General features: G+C 42.6%; 1 protein-coding gene across 2 annotated transcripts in view; it reads right to left on the bottom strand.

The window, feature by feature from the left end:
- The window catches only part of LOC116326471 (calmodulin-binding transcription activator 1-like), a 54,459-nt gene extending 34,852 nt beyond the window's left edge, over window positions 1-19,607 (bottom strand). For both annotated transcript variants that reach the window (XM_031747792.2, XM_039611771.1), the window contains exons 1-3: window positions 19,536-19,607; window positions 17,052-17,147; window positions 11,837-11,940 (exon numbers count right to left, since the gene is read on the bottom strand). In XM_031747792.2, the coding sequence (XP_031603652.1) occupies window positions 11,837-11,940; window positions 17,052-17,147; window positions 19,536-19,560 (225 nt within the window). In that variant the 5' untranslated portion in view covers window positions 19,561-19,607. The remainder of the gene's footprint in view (window positions 1-11,836; window positions 11,941-17,051; window positions 17,148-19,535) is intronic.
- Window positions 19,608-20,183: the final 576 nt, after the last annotated feature.

The following is a 20,183-nucleotide window of genomic DNA, read 5'->3' as shown; positions in this document are numbered from 1 at the left end:
ATGGAAATTAGCCCAAGGCTATAATCTGGCATATTTACATTTGTTAAAATGTTCATTAATATGTATTGTCCCTCTTTCTAAATAAAATAAACAAATAAATAAATAAATATTGCTTACAGAAAATGGCCCAAAAAAGAGAAACCATCCAGCAAGCTGCAGTTCTCTGCAGTTCTCTGGGCAAAAATGTCTTGCTGATGACACAGGTCAGAGGACAATCGGCAAAAGTAACTCAAATAGACACTGTTTGCAATTAAGATATGCAGAAGAGTATCTCTGAAGGCACAACACATTGAACCTTGAAGCAGATGGCCTACAGCAGCAGAAGACCACACCTGGTATCACCCTACACTGTATCAACAGTTCAGGCTGCTGCTGCTGGTGTAATGGTATAAGATATTTTCTCGGCACACTTTGGGCCCTTTAGTACCGAGCAATGCCACAGCCTGCCGGAGTACTGCTGCTGACTATGTGCATCCCTTTATGAACACCTTTATGTATCCATCTTTTGATGGCTGCTTCGAGCACAATAACGCACCATGTCGAAAAGCTCAGATCATCTGAAAATGGTTTCTTGTACATGACAATGAGTTTACCGCACTCAAATGGCCTCCACAGTCACCAGATCTCAATCCAATTCACTTCATAGATGTACAGCTGAGAAATCTGATGTAGGATACAATTCCACAGACATATTTTGTTTTCACACTGGTTACACAGCTCTTGTTGATTACTGCTGAGTAGACAACTCCATAATCCTTATACAGTGATAAAGCAGTGTGAAATGTCAATATAAGAATCTCTCTGATGACTCACGTAAAACTCATGCAGACCCAGATGTCCATCGATATGCTCAGTGTATATTCGTCATATAAATTTACAGACAATATTGCTAAATAAATACTTTGCAACTGGAGACTGCAACCGAGTTGGGCATGAGTAAAAGTAAGCTGCGTTTCAGATCAGCAGAGCATATAGATATGAATCTACACCCATACATTGACTAAACAAGTGTACAAGATTTACACATATCTTTATATGATTTATTTATTTGTTTTATTATTTATGCATTGTTGGACTTTGCAGCACTATTTACATCAAAGCTAAGAGTATGTTAGACTGAAACCTACCTTTGTAAACATGAGCAGAGAGTATGAAATATGCATTGACTTCAGAATTCCTGAACCAGGCATATTCTCTACAAGTCCCTAAGCTCCAGCAACTAAGTCAAAAAGAGAAGATGCTTAAGAAAAACCTCTGTACAAAAGAAAGCCTTCCAACACTTGTTGTTCCTAATTTGTACTCTAATGTCATGTGTAAGTCACAGTTATTTGGCAATATACAAAAGGCAAATTGTCTTTAACATATGCAGTATTTGACTTCTCAAGGCCCAGCAAAGCACATAGTTATGAAAGTTAAATAAAGTTATCTAGACAAAACTCTACAGATACAGTTCTCAAAATAGGAGCAGAAGGACCAGCTGTCTGTGCACGCACATGAACACACATACACATTTATATGCTTTATCTGTCTCCAATGAATTCAATCTAATTTACACAAGAATCAGATATTACAGAGGTTTTATGTGGGGACATTTAAAGATACAAAAAATATTGTCTCCACTGCACAGCCCAGCTTCTTATTACAGCAGACACTGTGGGTCATTCAGTACTTGGTCGGGTTTGGAATCTAACAGGAAGTTAAAACTCAAAGGCACGCACACACACACACACACACACACACACACACACACACACACACACACACACACACACACACACACACACACACACACAGAAGCACACACAAATGCACTCAGGCACATACACAACACCCCCACACTCACAGTCGCACATTCCCACTGTTTAATATATTTCTGTGTCTCCAGTTAACAATATTTTGTGTCAAATTATAGTGGGCAAGATAAATAGTGGGTCTGTGCAACATGGAGAAAATAGAACAGGAGGAAAATGTGGGGCTTCCAGATGGGTAGGAGGAGAGGAGAGGAGAAGAGAGGAAAAGAGAAGAGAGCAGAGGAGACCTTTGACTTTTAACAAAGCCTTTAATGAATCAATTCCTTATTTACAGTCATACAAAGAAAAACACAATATAACTGCACATTTTCACAATCTCACCCCGCCCCACAGTAAACCATTACACAAGAAACTGAGACCACGCAAGTCATTATTCACTGTGTACAGAACATTTCCTTCACCCCCCCCAAAAAGAGATGAAATGATCCAAGTCTGCAACCATTTTATAGTAGGTGAACTCTATTCTGATTTAAGCAGACACCAAACTCTTGAACATAAGTTGAACATCTGTAGACCCTGTTCCTTTCATTTTATTCCTCCTGGTTAACACAATCCCAGTTTTTGCCTGACCTATAAGAAAACTGACTAGATATGTCTCCACTATGCTGCACTATCTGTCTGGGTTTATAGATGTTGTCATCCCAGACCTGTCCATACCCAGCCAGAGGAACTAGCCTAGGACAGGTTACCCACAGATTTTGCAGGGTCTCCTATTATGTGGTCTATATGTGCCACATGTCTGTTTGTGGCCCCAGCCCCCATGTGCCACTCTCCACTGGAGAGCCGCACTGCGCTTCTTTATAGGTTTGTCCAGCTGCCTATAGGAGAAGAAAACTGGAACAAGAAGTAATGAAGCTCCGTTGAGAGCTTTCATACCCGCAGCATACAGGAAATACATATATCTTTGAGGCTTTAGGAAGATCAGTGAGCTGCGGTGTTTCAAAAGATAGAAGAGGCACATCTTCTTCATGTTCCTCTACTACAGCGTTGATGGACAGCGGTGGCAAAGGAGTTCAAACCAATGGCTGCGTTTCTGTGGAGCCTACAAAAAATGCTCATGGAGACCAGGAAGGGCAAAGCACAAAACCAGTTTAAGAGGTGATGGCAACAGTTTTACACTGCTCTCCTGATCTCAACCCTTCCAACTTTGTCAAGCCAGCTGTTGTAAGGATTCTTTGTATGCCAGCAGAGCTAAGCATCCGGAACTGAGTAAGTGGACTACAGAACAGAGGCTTTTCCCTCATGTTCCCATATACTTTTGAGCACTCTTAAGCCAGTGGTCTTTAGCATGTCTTTAGCACAGAGGTAGAATGATGAAGTTCCTAATATGTCCATACTGGTAAGTTAAGTTAAGTTAATCAGTCTCTTCTGAATCTCCTGCACCAGTGCATTTGAAGGCTCAAGAAGATTAGTCACAACCCCTATAGGACAGCTGTCCTATAGGGGGCTATAGGACAGCAGTGACTGGGCCCACATTCATCTAAACAATCGGGCACTAATTTTCTCCACTACACCCTCCCAGTTTTTCCTCTGCAAATCATCATTGCCAAGAAAAACCCCAAGGCATTTCATCCCCTGTCTGCTCCACTGCAGCCCAGCTGGAAGTAATGGCTGCTTGTTTGCTTTTCCACTCTCCTAACAGTAAATCTTCACACTTTTGGCAGTTAACTCTCACAGAGGATGCACACTTACACAGTGAAAACTTTTGTTCCAATATGTGAGTATCATTTTTGACTGGCAGACAAACTAACTACTATACTGGCATCTGCATCAAAGGTTAGCCCCGTGAGACCCTGTCGCAATTGGTTCAAGAGGGGCTCAATGGTGAGAGCATACAACATAGCAGACATTAGCCTAATGCCTCTCTGTGCAGGGATTGGTCCGCTGAGTCCCCCTCGTATCTTCAGAAAAACAGACGCATTTGAATAGGGCAACTTAATTCATGAAATGCATTTTATTCCAAACCTAAAAGCTTCAAGCATCCTAAACAAATAAAAATGATCCACTATGTCAAAAGGTTTTTCTTGATTTATAGAAAAAAGGCGTACATCCAGACCCTGACATTTTGATAGGTCATTTCACGACTCAAAAACAGATTGTCTATTTTTGTGCATTCAAGAATGTAATATGACTGATTGTTATTGATAATAGAAACCAAAGTATCAAACAGTCCTTCAGTCTATTTGAGAGACATTTTGCAATTTGCAATTATTTTATAATATATGCAAAGGAGAGAAACCGGACTCCACTTTCTAAGCAAACCTAGATCTCTCTCTTTTTTGTGTGTAAATGTTGGCAAAACTGCCCTGGAGCAGCTGAGTAGCATTGTTGCAAAGTCTAACAAGTCTCTAAAATGTTTATACAAATCTTTTCCTAACACAAACCAAAACAGTTTATAGGACTCTGCAGGGAGTCCATCGATTTCTGATGCTCAGCCACATGTAAGCTCCTGGACGGAAGTAGACAACTCGTCAAAAGAAAGGGGTGTCTCAGTCGAAGTTTTCTGTGTGTATCTAGTGTTGGCAATCCTTCCATTACCATATCCATGAATCTAGGATCACAACTCTCATCGAAAAGTGTAATGTTGAAGTGTGAGTACAGCATCCTCAGCTTCACTAGATTAGCTGCTGTGGTCCTATCAGGAAGCTTCAGGTGTCATCAAATTATGATACCTAACTTCTGTTTTCTAATTTAAAAAAGCATGTTGTTGGCACATCTGTGTCATTAATGGAAGATATTCCATTTCTGACTGAAGTCCCCTTTGCCTTTTTTTTTTTGCTCTTGCTTTACTCCCAAGTTTTGCTGTAGCTCTACTTCCCAATTAATGAGTGTCTCCTCAGATAATCAAATTTGGCTTTCTAATACCTGTAAACAGGCAGTTCTGCTGACAAAAGGTTCCAGTTTGAGTTTTCCCCAACTCACACCATTGAGTTAGTGATTGGAATTTTTTAATTTTTCTTAAACCCAAATGACTCGAAAATGACTGACAGACGATCTTTTTACGAATTAACTGAATATTTAAATGCCAATAATGAAAATGATGAATAATGAAACTACCCTTATTCTTCTTTAGGGAAATAGTCCAAAACCACCACCACAAAACCAATTCCACACACTCACTGGCCACCTTACACTCCATCACTCCCAGCACACAATGTAAAGAAGAAAGGAGGGACAGTTCTAACTCCAACCACAGACACCTGACCTGTTAATCTCGTCTTCTTGTGAACTTGTGTGGGCTAAAATACCTGCCTGGCTAAAACTTGCAGAATTTACCATGCACGTCCCTGTTTGCAAAAGCTTGCTGAATAATTACATTTATCAACAGGGATATTAATCTTTGAGTAGAATGGATGCAATTACTTCTTTGTGTTTCTTTACATTTTGGTTAATTTTTCCGGTCGGGTCAGCAGGACAATATGGAAGTGGAAAATGGAAGTCACAGCAGACACAAAGTGACGCTGGGTGTTAATTGGGCTATGCTTGGCTCAGAGAGAGATGGGGAGATAGGAGGGTGGTGGGGTGGGGGTTGGGGGGATGAAGCGAGAGAGCCTGGAGGACTAATTAGTGATTATAACTTGGCGCTCTCCAAACATAAAATATTTCTCAACCCAAAAGACAGAGGAATGATTAAAAATAAAAGAATGGGAATCAAACACAAGGAGCTGTGAAACACCCCTCTGGTCCTGCGTGTGCATGTCTGCGAGTGTAGACGTATGTAGCATGCATGAGTGTGCATGTGCGAGTGTGTGTACTGGCTTCTTTGCCCCCTCATTAAACTATGCTTTACTCTGGTAAACGGCAACAGCACAGAGCTCAATGTCAACTGGAGAGGTTACAGCCATAGGCAGGCTCTGGGACACACACACACACACACTGACACGGATAAAGTTTCTCACCAACATGTTATCTAACAAATACTTGAGCAGCACACCCATTTTGTTTAAAAATAAAACTTTCTATAAGTTTCCAAAACCCTTATACTTTTGTCTATGTTCTGACACGGCCAAAAAAAAAAAAAAAAGCAGAACTTAGACTTTCAAGACCCATGCCAGGGTGTGCTGCACTTTGGCAGTTTGCACATCAATGTCAAAAATCAAGGGCACAACTTTGGAAAGAAAATGGGGTCATAAGGACTGTAGCTGCGCATCACCAAATCTGAAAATGGAAGAATAGTTTGGGCTTTTTTTTGAGGACTGTGCCTGTAACTGTGCCTGACAATTTCAAAACAAATGACTAAGATTTGCACAAATAGTCCCTGATTAAAAAAAAAAGGTTTGGAGTTACACATGTGTGGTATTGTGTGGGTGCAGCTGTCAGAAGAACACATTTCTCTGGAGGGGAGAGAATCAACATTTAATCATTCTGATAAGCTCTCTGCCAAACGCTGTAGACACCAACACTGACATGGAACGATTTCACTAATAAATAGTTTAAAAAGTTAAATAGTGACTAAACTACTACTTGTATATTTAATAGCTGCATTAATACAACGTATCAGTCAATATCACCATAATGTATAATGCAAGCGTGCCAGATTTATACAAAAGGTTCAGGATAATTCCCATCAGCTGTTCCTGGATAGAAAACAAGATGACAGGCTAACAGAAAAGCAGTATCTTTTTTTTGTTATAGTGAATTAAACTATTTTGTATTTTACTGGCCACCCCAGTGGCTTGTATGACTGGACAGGCAGAGTATCCCCACTGGCAAAAAGAAGTGTGCTAGAATGGATCTGCTGGGATTGGCTCCAGAGCCACCTCTACCAGGAATTGGATAAATGGAAGAAATTGATGGATGGAATAATGGATGGATGATTGTTTTGTTTTTTTGTTGCCAGACAACGATGACATTGAGGCCTGGAGATGGTTACATAACAACAAAATGGGTCAATTATTGGTTCAAAATCCTCAGAGTGGTACTCACCTAAATGAAAAGTGGAAATGTGTACATTTGCATATTTTAAATTAATTTAATTAAAAAACATTTTGACAAATATTTCAGCTCTGCTACTACGTGTGACAGTTTAGGGGGAATTTATTCAGAAACCCGAAGCTCCAAGTCAGAGTAACATGGAGTGAAAGAGCCCAAACCATCGAAATTGTGATGTTTAAATTGTGCATACAAAGGGGAAACTCACTGTGTAATAATGTGTTGATAGGATATATATTTCTGAACTGTAAAAGTGTTTTCAAGGATATTTCCCTACACCGCCTGTCTCCCTGGTGGGAAGTCGGTACGTGCCTGCTCATATAAGGCTTATGATGTAATAACCATGCCTCCAACTGATCCAATCAAGCTTCAGCTGCAACTATAACCTTTCAGCCACTCGGGACCATTCTAGTTAAATAAAGACTATTGTAGTCATCTGCAGTAATTTTTATTTGGTGGAATAAGTCTGTGGGGTGGGGAGGTCAGACAGTTCAGACACAAAAAGAAGGAGCTGGGGTGAATGTGGGTTGCAAAGCAGCTTGCAGGAATAACTGAAGGGATGGTAAAGAGCTCAGGCGGCTCTGTGTAATCAACTTATCTGTTAGGACAGCTGCTAATTTTTACTATATGATCTTCCCAATCAATGTATAATTAATACTTGTATATTTAATTTGGACTTTTGGATTTTACTCTAGGTTTAGCTGTAAAATTTTAGTTCTGTGTGAATTTTTTTTCCACCCACAAGAGCACCGCATGACTGCAAATCTTTATGCAAATATTCGACTATGAAAGCACACAGCATATAACAAATTAAAATATTAGATCTATTTGGTGCTTATTCAAACATTTAAATTAATCTTATCTAACCATTCCAACACATTCACAAATATGAATGCAGGGATGAACAGCTGTAATACTCACAACACCTATTTCCCTACACCACAGTCTGAATGGAACAGAGAGGCCTGCAATAATCACTCAGGGTTTCCATAATGGATTCATGGTCTAGTAACTGACAACTGCCAATCTCCCCCTAGTGTAACTTGTTTTTCAGGCACTCCTGCCTCATGTTTTAGCCACATTGGAAAAACAGGAAATATCTCCACAAACAGCGGAGTGCTGTGTATGTGCATATTTAATCCAATGTATCTGTTTAATGGCTCACAAACAACAGTAATGGGATTAATAATAAATTAAACATGCATACATACTCACACACCAGCAACCCAAGCTTTGTTTGGTCTAGAAATTGTAGCTCCCATAAGCTGAGACACTACAGCACGCATGTGTGAGTGTGAGTGGGTTACTGACAGTTTTCCCTGAGATGTCTGCTCTTTACCTATTACTATTGTTGTTGCTGTTATTTTTTTTAATTATCATGTCTGGTTGACATGATTGGCAACTCATTGATACCACTTGCAATCCCTCTCCTATCACCTTAAGTGTGCCGCAAAATCATGAATGGTGCACATGCATCATCAATCATATAATTAGCACAAATATAAATGCCTGCGCGCGCGCACACACACACACACACACACACACACACACACACACACACACACACACACACACACACACACTCATGCACAATCGGTTACCATGAGAACAACTATGCACAAAAAGAGATACACACCCACACACAGGAGGCAGATGATGGTGTGGAACATATATGATTTTTGATCCACTTCTTATCACGTTATTGTCATGCAGCAACACAACCAGACAACGGGCGTGTGAGCGCCGGTAATGAGCCTCTCGTCACACCACACAGCTACGTACACATCTCTGCACGATGAGAACAGCGCATTACGGCAAAAACACTGCCTGTTTCAGAGCATTTTGTTTCATATCATTAAGGACAAAATAATACCCGCTCTCACATTTGCTTTTTTCTCCCCACTTGTACAGTCGAGCGTCATGTGGAGCAGAGTCACATGCAGACGCGTTGTGGCACAGGCAACTGTCATCTGTGTGATGCACTGAAGTCTGTACCAACACATTTGACAGTTGCATCATTTGAATCATAGTGGGGGAGAAGCTCTGAAGTAGAAGCCTTTAAAATGCACATTAGACCACACAATGACATGCACATTTGCACAGCGTGTGTGTGCATGTCTCATATTGAACCGGGGCTTTAAAAAGAATTTTTTAACTTAGTATTCATCTCAGTCTGGCTTCTTAATATACGAGCCAGGATGTCAAGGGTCCCCACAAGAGTAATCATATCTTTTCATGAGCTTGAGTCACACGATGAGACTCTAAAGTTGGTCTTTGTCTACATTTCAAAAGTTTGATAGCCTCCTCGTGGTGGTGCTCCGAAGAATTTGCTGAAACCAAACAACGAGTAATTCCAGATGGATAGATAACACAGGCTCCACCATCAGTCTGCCCACCTGAGTGTGGTTTGTTATCTAAAACTAGTCCATAGTCTATTACCATGGACAGATACACATACACCCCCAATCTATTATTGAACAAAAGGCTCACGCCTCCGCTCAGCCCTTCAGGGAGGAATCCATCCCTCCATCCCAGAATAATTTCACACATCAGTAGATACACAAAAGAGGGAGAGAGAGAGAGCGAGAGAGAGAGAGAGAGAGGAAAGAGAGGGAAGGGAAGGAAGAGAGGAAAGGACAGAGAGCAGGAGGAACGGGCCGGGTAAAAAATGTATGGGGTCACAGCTCAGTGCTTGTGGGAGACCAAGGTGTCAGGGGGAGCCATGCGTGACAAAACAGAGATCCTTTTGCGCACAGGGAAACAAACGCACACACAGCCACACACACACACACTTGCAAAGACATGCACATGCCAAGAAAAAGGTGAGACTAAGGACGTATCAGATGAAGACATGTAAAGATTGAATCTGACTTAATAAGAGGCATTCTCGCTCAAACGAAGTCTTAATCTCTTTATCTATCGCGCTCGTCTTTCGTAGCCTCACACACACACACACACACACACACACACACACACATGCACGCACACACACACACATACTAAGGATAATCCTGATTCTCCATGGCTTTTATAAACAGCATGTAAAAACCCAAAAGCCACTGACGATGAGGACACTCAAAGCCAATTCTTGATTTGCTTATGTACAGACGTATGGAAACAAAGAATTATATAGAAACACACACAAATGGATCTACACACTAAGTAATTACACACACACACGCATACAAATATTGAAGAGATGTGCCCAAGTAAATAAAATCTCCAAATTTAACAACTGGCTTGACAGCTGATTGGTCCAGAAACCCCGCATCTAAAAATGTTTTGCATTACAATCTATTGTGGACATTCAACAGTACACGCAGATAAAATTTCAGGACAATGCTAATTTAATATCCTATACGCTGATGACAAAAACTGGCAGATTTCTTTGAATGTCTGCAATTCAGACAGATTAAAAAAAGTCAACAGACAGGGAAAAAAAAATCAATTCTTCTGTCGCAGCAGCTTCAAAATAATCAATGGCAATAATCTAGGGTTCCTTACGCCGGATGCACAGGCTGAAATACATACATGCACTAAACGCACAGTGAGCATACACGTCTCCCACTAAGAAAGCACTAAGCAAGAGGAGCAGCAGACACAATGGAGTGTTTAAGTATGCGGAAAACTTTATGCCTGGGTGGAAGAGGAGCTTTGAAGAAATCCGCTGAGGGACAACCAACCTCCCCCTGAACTGAGCCTGTACCTCCTCATCAGAGAGGGAGAGAGGGGCATGGGGAGTGGTGTGTGTGTGAAGGGGGGCAGTGGTACTGGGGGTGTAGAGACAGAAAGAGATGGAGAGAGAAGAGTTGGAAGGGAGACTTAGGGAGACAAGAAGGGAGTAGGGCCAGGAAAAGGGGCAGAAACAAGGTGTGCTCGTCTAATTCAGAGCATTGTCCACAATTGCTTGTGGTTGGCTGATGTGTGGAAGTCCCTAACCGGTAGCAGTCACGTTGCTCTGAAACACACCACAAACACACACACACACCGCACATGCACACTGCTTATTCATACGAACACACTGTTCAGTAGGCACCGTGCTTAACTCCCAGTATGACCTTCATTGAGATGGATTGCATGAAAAATGTAATGACTTTCCTGAGAGAAAAACCACAGGCCAAATCAGCTTTGCATTGCATAATAATGCTGGACTTGGTAATCAATAACACAAACACACATCCATAATGGAGTGCACAGTCTGCACATGGAGAAAATGTCTCAGCAGAGGCCAACCACATCACAATGGATGGAGGAAACCACCAGTGGAGGGGCTGTGTGATGCATAAACAAGGAGGTATTGACGATAAATGCCTGCAACCATTTCCACCCATCAGACACTTTTCTAAGCTAACAGCTTAAGTCTGGAAACAACATGCAACTCTGAAAAGCTTTTCGCACGCCCAAAACGTTCATCTCAGGGTTATCCTTGGCCCCGAGTAAATAGCTGTCCCGAACCTAATTTGACCCAATTTTACACTCTACAACTTGGCTAAGTTATCTATTGTTCACGCAGCAAAGATGATGCTAATTTTGGCCTAGAGCAAAGCGATCTCCGCTCTTTATGAATGAATGGTAGCTATGTGTTTGCTTTGGAGCCAAAAACGTGCAACAGTTTTATCAACTTTCTCTGGTTCCATAGCAAAAAAATGTATCTTACTGACCAGGCCTTCTTTGAACTTAGTAAAACGCAGCACTAGAAACAATCATATCTGTACCCTCATTCCTTGTTTTTCAGCCTATAAGCCTTATTGTTTCAGACCTCAAATCCCCTGTTTCCTATGCCCTACCCCAGAATGGTTTTGGGTTACAAAGAAAAACAGACAGCAACATGCCAAATGGAATCTATACTCTGTAAGATTTTCGCTGTGAGTTCAGGTTGCTGATGGTTGTTTTTTGGGGTTTTTTTTTTTGTTACTTCCCAGTGTCACAGTTTTAGGATCCCATAATGAAAAGCTGCCATTGTGTTTGTTTACCTCCTCTTCATTTCTCAATGTGACATTAGTTAGAGATGAGTCACCAGCCAGGAAAAAAACAAAAACACTGTTCATCTTTCTGTCACAGATATTTCCCTCTTGAGTGTGTCTCATTCTCACCTCGTTGGTGTTCCAGCGATGGCGCTCCTTGGGCAGAGAGGAACATTTGGGTAGACACTCTAGCAGCTTCTTAGGAAGGTAAATCTTCAACTGGCCGGGCTCATCTGAGGTAGGGAAGAAATAAAGAAGGAGATTAAACAGGATAAATGACAGACGAATAGAAAGAGAGGACTAATTGCACATTAGACACAAAGACACCTTGAGCAGAATAGCAGAATTCTTGGATAAGGCAAAGGAAAATTATGAGTTAAAATTATAAGTACAATTTTAAAGGTTTGATGTGACAGACGTGTTCTGTCCATCTTGTACTTGAGCGGGATATTTGAGATTTATCAGGAATATTTTTGGCATAGCAGTGGAAATAGATGTCTGCAAGGAAGTCTGAATGACCTTGAAATTACGCCAAGAGAAATAAACCAAGAGAAACAGATGAAGTTGGGTTTAATATTTCCACATCATCTTTATGTGACTGGGCCTTAATATAGCTTATTATCTATGTGTGATTCAAAGCGCTACACATTAAAGGAGTACAGAATTTCTCCAATCAAGGTAATCGAGTTAACAATAGCTAAGCGTGCAGAGGGAGTTGCGGCCGGGTTACTTTTGGACAGCAAGTGAAGATGCACCTGGGGCCCACCCACAAACAGATTTAGATAAAGAAGAATCCATTATCATACATTATCAGTGCATTTGGGGTTGATAACAATCACGGCTAATCACAGGGGCATTACTTATCCCCATTAAAAGCAATGCTTTTCCCACAGTGTTACACAGACAGTTTGGTAATGAGGTGGAGAAACCCAGAATAGCTCTCCCTGTGATTTAACTAATATTCTTGTACAGGAGGCAGGGTGACGTGCGAGTAAGCAGGATCAGACCATGTACAGACACATAGGGTAATGCGTCTGTGTTAATCTGTTCAATAGAAATCTCGGTATTTCCTTGTTGTTACTAAACACTCGATAAACAAAATGCCCACTATTGAAATTTACACATAATCTCTGCCTGTCTGTCTGCAAACTCCTACACAGTCAGGACATGAGCAACCACACTTGGCATATAGGTCCCTGAAGGGTTCACTAACCAACAGCTAGTCATTACAATAAAACCACTGCATTATTTTAATTTCACAATAAATTCTAACTTATCAATATTGAATATACTCATTACTAATATGCCCAAATTGTGACGGTATCAATAAACTGAAACAGTAAGTTTTGAAGTTAAGTTTACTATACTCTGTGATTGTAAGAACTGGCATTTACTAGTTAAAAGGTGCTAAAATTGAACTTTATTAAAATGCTAGCAATTTTTCTTCGCCTCTGGTTACAACCTCTTTGAGAAAATGTGTAAAAACTCTCGACAAAAACCCCCATTGCAGGTTACTTTTGTTGTCTCTTTATTTATTCATCATCCATTTTGTGAAGAACTTCTTCACACTACCCTTACATGAGTGAAAATTCAGAAATAAAAGCTTCTAAACCCCAGTGCCTTTTTTAAAGGAATTATGAATGCTACCTTCTTTGCTGATTGGCGGATGGCAGTCAGCGAGGTGAATATCAGGCTATATCTGTGTTAGGCTGATGAATCTTTACCAAATTCAAAATAGACACAGTAGTTTATTTTGAGTCAGTCCCACATACATTGTTTTTCTGAGCAAAAATAGCCCCCAAATGTTCACAGTTTTCTCCTGACTAATGTTTTCTAAAAACTACAGGGCCAAGCTTTTTTTAGAAAATTGCTCTGCTTTTTTTTTTTTTTTTTTACATAACAATATAATTGTGGCCCGTTTTCAAACATTTAAGTAATTAGCAGAGAAACCAAGGGGCTGAGAGCCACGGACAGTTATACCTTATGCAGTATACAGTATAATTAATGTTGTGGAGGGCGCTATATGAGATCGCCACGGCAGAAATATAGTCATACTTGACAGCAAAGCTGATTGTTGGTGTTGAATTACCAGTGAAACTACCCCTACTGTGCTTCTCCTCCTACTGCTGTGTGTGGAGAATCACCAAAATATCGAATAGGTGCAGGGAAGGTAACAAAAAATAAAATAAATAAAATAAAATCCACCAAGCCTCAGCCTCAGGAAAATACCACCTCACCAGTGTGTCCACACAAAGACAGACCCCCTGTTATGTGTTTGTGAGTGTGTTCCCAACGGGTGTGCTTCTCAGAAGTCAAAGCGAGCAAGCACTCAAAGGTTATTGATAAGCATTTGAGTAGAGGGCGTCCATTCATGACTCCCCTGGGAAGATAGGAATTATACTCTACCTGAGGGAAGATGACAGAGCAAGAGAAAAAGACAGATAGGTAAGGTGGGAGGGTCAGAATGGGAGACAGAGAGAGGCAGGATGACAAGGAGCCAGAAAGATGGTGTTAATGAAGAAAAAAAAAAGAAATTTGGAGACTGGAACAAGCTAACACAAAGATGCAAAGAAGAAGAAGAAGAATTGCTTTAGCAGGACAGGGGAAGGGGCTATATGTGTGTGTGTGTGTGTGTGTGTATGTGAGTGTGTGTGTGTGCTCGTGTAAGTAGCTATCTGAGCATGTGTGTGTGTTTGTGTCAGTAGGAAGTGTGTTCAGGCACGTATGCTCCCCCTAATCAATTATGCATTTATTAATAGAAGGCCTGAGAAGACAGAATTTCAAACAGCTGAACTGTGCAGCAGCTTAGTTAAACAGCTGAATGGTGCAGCTTAGTTAAAGCCTAATTTCTTTTTTAGCAGCACTCCAGCCTCTCTGCTATGAATGCCAATCAGCGTTTAGACCCCACCCCTCCTGGCTATAACCCCCTCCCTTCCTCTGCTGTTCTGAAGAATTCTCATCAGAGCCTCGCCTTTGAAATGTACCAGAACCACCACATCAAACAAGCCCGTTGCACATGCGCAGGCACACATACACACACAAACACGCACGCACGCATACACATATGCATGCTCATACATACAAACAGACACATACGGCAGTGCCTGCTGATCAAAGAACACACATCACAGTATTTGTCCCAGAGTGACTTCTTCTTTTTTGTTTTTAAACCAGTGACCTTGGCACCCAAACCCCTTTCAAAGCACACCTTCATGGACACAACCATCATCTTAACCTGTCCTCACATTTACTCTCCCTGCTGACGAGGAACGGAGGACCAACTTTGCAGATTTGTTGAATGCTGATGAGCTTTTACACCCCAAAGAGTTGTATCTTGTATTTCTAACAATCCTGAACCAGAGAATGCGTCCCTGTTTTGAAAAGATTCAGCCTCAGTGCTGTTGCAATCGTCCTTTCCATCTGCTCCAAATGACTCTCGGTGGAGCCGTACTATTGTGTGACATGGGGCAAAACTTCTCTTTTGTTTTCTGGCTACCCAGGAAAATGAAGCATCCTGGGACCCAAGGAATGCACATCTAAATATGAAAATCCGACGCTGTTCGCATTTACATTTGTATTTAAAATCATAAAACACTTTCAATACCTGCATTGCTTCGTGCGAGTCCCTCAGCAGCATGCCACAAATTCTGGGTGTACACAGATCACTCACTCACTTGCTAATCTAGTAAAAACGAGTCCAAAAGAGTGACAATGCCTGAATGCTAATGTGAAACTGATGGCTCATTAAGTCATATAGAGGTATGTGAGCTAAAGAGCGAAAATGTTCGACCAAAGTGAAACATTGCTCTGGGTACGCTATCAAATGCCACCATTTAGACTGGAATCACACAGAAGAGCGGCCTCCGACTGATGAATATTTTACCTCATAAAACTGTCATCTCCATATTTAACACAGAAACAAGCCAATGCCCTTGTGAGATGGCTGTCAGTTAATTATAAAACTCTCCTCAGTAAAGAGAGAGAAAAACGCTCCAAATGCAACTCTTAACTCTCCCCCTACTGATATTAGGAGGCGTCAGGGGAAATTTTCACATTTTCCCCCTTTTCGGGATGAAATTAATGTGACAGAAAGAAAGGCTCATTGCACAGCAGCTAGATAGAGGGATGGGAGAGAGGAGGGTGAGAGGAGGGCAGCGGGGAGAGCCAGGGCACGGAGAAGATGGTTTGGGGGGTGGGGGGCATGGGATGAGTGAGAGTGCAGGAAGAGGGAAGGAGAGACGAGAAAAAGAGGGAGAGCAGGGGGCGGAGGGGGGAAGGGATAGAGAGATGGGCGTGCATGCTAATTTTATCATTCTGCTGATAAACTTTTCCTCCAGTAATCCTCCAGCTGGGACGTGAGAACAGATAGGAGACAGGGATAGGCTCGGGAAGCCTTGGTTTTTATTAAACAGTCATCAGAAATAGAACCCTCTATTCTATTCTATTCTATTCTATTCTATTCTATTCTATTCTATTCTATTCAGTCCAGCTTTCATTCCCTGTTCAGCATGGTCTGGTGCAGAAATGAAAAAGGGGTTGAAGTGGAGAGGGTTGTTGTTGGGGTGGGTGGTGTTTAAATATGTCCCCCAATACCATTGCCACAACCACCACACTCCTAACCCCCTCCACTGCTAACCATCACTTCACTAAATGTCCGTCTGCTCCTCCTCGCATCTGTTTATTTTCCTCCAATTTGTCCCTCTAACACACATGCACACAGAGGCACACACATGCATTTGCTCCATGTCCTCTGGAATCAATAGCCAATCAAAGCAATCATTGCCTTTATAGTCTGTCTAACAGACAACAGCAATCGCACACATGCTTGCTACACACTCACACACATCCGCGGCCATGCACCGACCCCAGATTACACACTCCATCTCACTTCTAGTTTAACAAGGCCCATTGAGGATTATAGATACATAATGCCATGTGTACAGATTAGGTGTGACAATAAACTACTGACAGCCAAAGTAAGCCCTGCCTTCTGTATGGCTATGTGCAGGAGTGTGTGCGTGTGCCCACTAATACTGTACTGGCATGCATGAATAAACATGATGTGTAACAGGGCTGAATTGGAGTGACGTCTCAGCAGTGAGAAATAGAGATAGTGTGTGTGTGTGTGTGTGTGTGTGTTCGTACGTATGCGTAAGTGTGATCAGTTACAGAGCAGATGAGGAGGAGACCTCAGTTCCCGCATCGCATCATTCTGCCAGAAGGCTTTTATGCTTGCTCCCAGAGTCACCCCGTGCTACAGACAAATGTGCGGGTGGCACTTAAACACCCTCACAGACAGACATGCACACACAAACTGCGCCAAGAGTGTTTGTGTGACTCTTACTGTTGGCGTCAGTGTCGTCACTCTTGGGAGGGGTGTGTCCAGTGTAGCCAACAGCAATCCTGACCATTCGCTCTGGATTTCTTATCTTCTTCAGTCCTACAAAAAGAGAAAAAGAAGAAGAAGAAGAAAAAAAAACCAGGGACATATTTAGGAGACACTTCAGGCTTTGGTTTCCTTGGCAGTCGTACACCTCACCTCAATCTTTCTCCTCTAAAGCCCAGAAACAAAACTCCAAGTGATATGCATGTGGGCTGATCCATTTTCTGATCCACTAACTTGCATCCATCGTGTCCCCTGATCGATTGGCCACAGAAGATACACTGCCTCTGTGTGTGTGACTAACTTGTTCCCAGCTTTAGTTTCTCTTCACTCTCATCATTTCTCTGTTTCCCTGACCACTGTTGCTATGATACAAAGTAGACCAACCAGCACAGAGGGAGATGGTCTTCCAGGCTATATGGTGGATGTTGTTCTGATGCCCACTGGTGCCATCCACATCTGCCAGGCAGGGGGAAGAGTGGAAGGCTGTCTCCTGCCTTCGTCACCACAATTCATTTGGCTTTCATTCAGCAAGGCTCAGGCTTTTAAATCATTATACCCAGACTACACGCAACACTGAAGGGGCAATGGATAAAACTCCAACACACTGTGAATCTGTTTGCGTGAGTAGGTATGGTACAGTGTGGGCAGGGGGGAAGGTTTAATATTTATGTGGTACACTGCCTGCTGATCTGCCCATGGGCCTTTTGTCTCATCAACAGTTCTAGTCTTTTCACGCAACGGGACTCTCAACCCACGGCCTTCCTTTCGCCTTTGGCAACACTCTGCATGCTTACTTGCACACATGCATGTATGTATATGCGTGCCTGACTTTAAGTGCTGTACACATGATGTACTGCAGAAATGCATGACGGTAGTTCAAGTGTTGCCAAAAATTGCCCCTTTGAGAAATCTTGCTCAGTGTTGCTCCCTAGTGGAGAGAGTGCTGAAAGCTCTCCCAGACAATTTTACTACACTTTTGATGATTTGAACCACCCCCCCAAAAAAGAGCTTTCCATTAATTAAAGTTATTTATTTATTTTAATTGCTAAGGAACTGTGACAAGGGAGAAGATATTCCCAGGACTGCCTCACAAAAACTAAAAACAATTTAGATAGTTTAGGTGTAGCATCACTTTTCAGAGCACGCTGACAATGAAAGGAATGCAACAGCAAGAACTGTCTGTTAGACACTGAGAGAAATGACTGATTTCATGACAGATTGACAGGATGTGTTACAACCGTATCAGGGTTTATATTGGGCCAACACAAAGGGAGGGAGTAATGTACACAATATGCTTGTTTTATTGGCATAAATGGTCCCCCATCTGTGTATATATCCACTTTTTAATGATACAACACAATTTTATGATCTACTGTAAATTAATTTGGGACACCTGAGGGGGTCAGACCCCATTTAGAGAGCCACTGATCATTTACAACACAGTCTGCTGCTAAGTTTGCTGCCCTCTTTTGTAAATTTAACCCTTCGTGGCATCAGCAGTGCTTTAAAGACACAAAAAGAAAGAGGCGCTGTGAACAGAGTAACAACCAGGGGGTATTTATAAAGAAATGTCAGACACCACGAGTAAAGAACTCACAAGTTGACACAGAGATAACATTGCAAGCCTTAAATAATTCATGAATGAATAAATAGTAGTCTGAACGACATGGTGACTGTGTGTGAGAGATGATAACGACCTCAAGAGTTTAGTTAAGGGAGTAAAAACACAAACAAACAACGACCAGAAATGGGGGGGAGGGGGGACTGGAATCATTATGACCTAAAACTGACACACATACACACCAACCCCTCCCAAACCTATATGCAGCCAAATTCTCACCTTCAGCGCCTTAGCAACCATAAGGACACATTAACACTGAAGGAACAAAACAGAAACACACACACGCACACACACCGAAACACACACCGATTGTGATTAAATAAATACACAGCTGGTCGGGGAGGTTGCGTGCCTGTCAGGAAAGAAATTAGCAATTCAGTGGTCTACTTTATGCTTAAACAGAGACATGGACACACACACACAGAGCAGCATCTGAATTCCTTCAGCGTGAACCACTCTTCTCTTTTCCTCTCATCCTCCATCCCCTTAATGCTAAATGCTTAAAAAGCATTCATAAGCCAGCTACTCGAGGGGGGAAACGCTGGCAAGCATCGGACGGTGAAAAACTACCGTATCCGAATCAGCCAGAGCCCACCGACAGGACAACTCTCCTCCTGTTATTTATTTGCTTTCGGTTAACCGTGCTCCACACAGTCGCTGGTTCAGCACCAGCCTCGGTGTTTTCGGGACGGGCTAGAGGAGAGGGAAAGCCCCGCCGCTATCTCTGCCCTCCTCTATCCCTCCGTCCCTTCATAGCCTCGCATGAAACCCGAAGAGCGGGACTCCGGCACCTTAAATAAAAACCGTTATTTCTCTCTTACCTTCCGGCTTGTTTTCGGCAGCCATTTCCCCTCCGCCGCGCGCCTCATCCCTCCTCCTCCTCCTCTTCCTCCTCCTCCTCCTCCTCGACTCGACCTAGTGGTAGTGGGAGGGGGGGGTGGTGATGGTGGTGGTGCCGGTGAGGGGGATGGGGGGGAGGACCACGCGCGTGCACAAGGAGGACAGCTCAAGGAGGGGGGCGGGGCTGAGAAGAAGGGGTGGGGAGGGTGAGCCTGCCGCGTTCAGCGCGGCTATTGGTCCAAACAGAGAGGACTGACAGCGGGGATCCGTGATGGTGACTCGCGGAATTCACCATCCCTCCGCTTATTCCCCTTGACCACGCCCCCTCCCCGACGTTCACGCGCACTCTTTCTCTCTCTCTCTCCCTCTTACCCCTCTCACGTCACTGAACGACGTCTGTATTCGAGGACACCTTGACAGCCTCCCACAGCATCATCATCATGCTCATCATCATCTTCTCTCCCTCACACACACACGCGCACACACACACTCGCACGCGCACAACAGGCCTACACACATATACGTTACGCGCGCACAGAAACTCTCGCTAGCGAGCGCGCGCTCATTTCTTCACACGCAAACCCAGTGGACTGTTGAGAAAATGCGATGTAAGGTCGCGTCTCGCCATA

The sequence above is a fragment of the Oreochromis aureus genome, linkage group 5 (assembly GCF_013358895.1).
Source record: "Oreochromis aureus strain Israel breed Guangdong linkage group 5, ZZ_aureus, whole genome shotgun sequence".
Lineage (NCBI taxonomy): Eukaryota > Metazoa > Chordata > Actinopteri > Cichliformes > Cichlidae > Oreochromis > Oreochromis aureus.
Note: the sequence above shows the minus strand (reverse complement) of the source record. Positions and strands in the feature narration are given on the sequence as shown.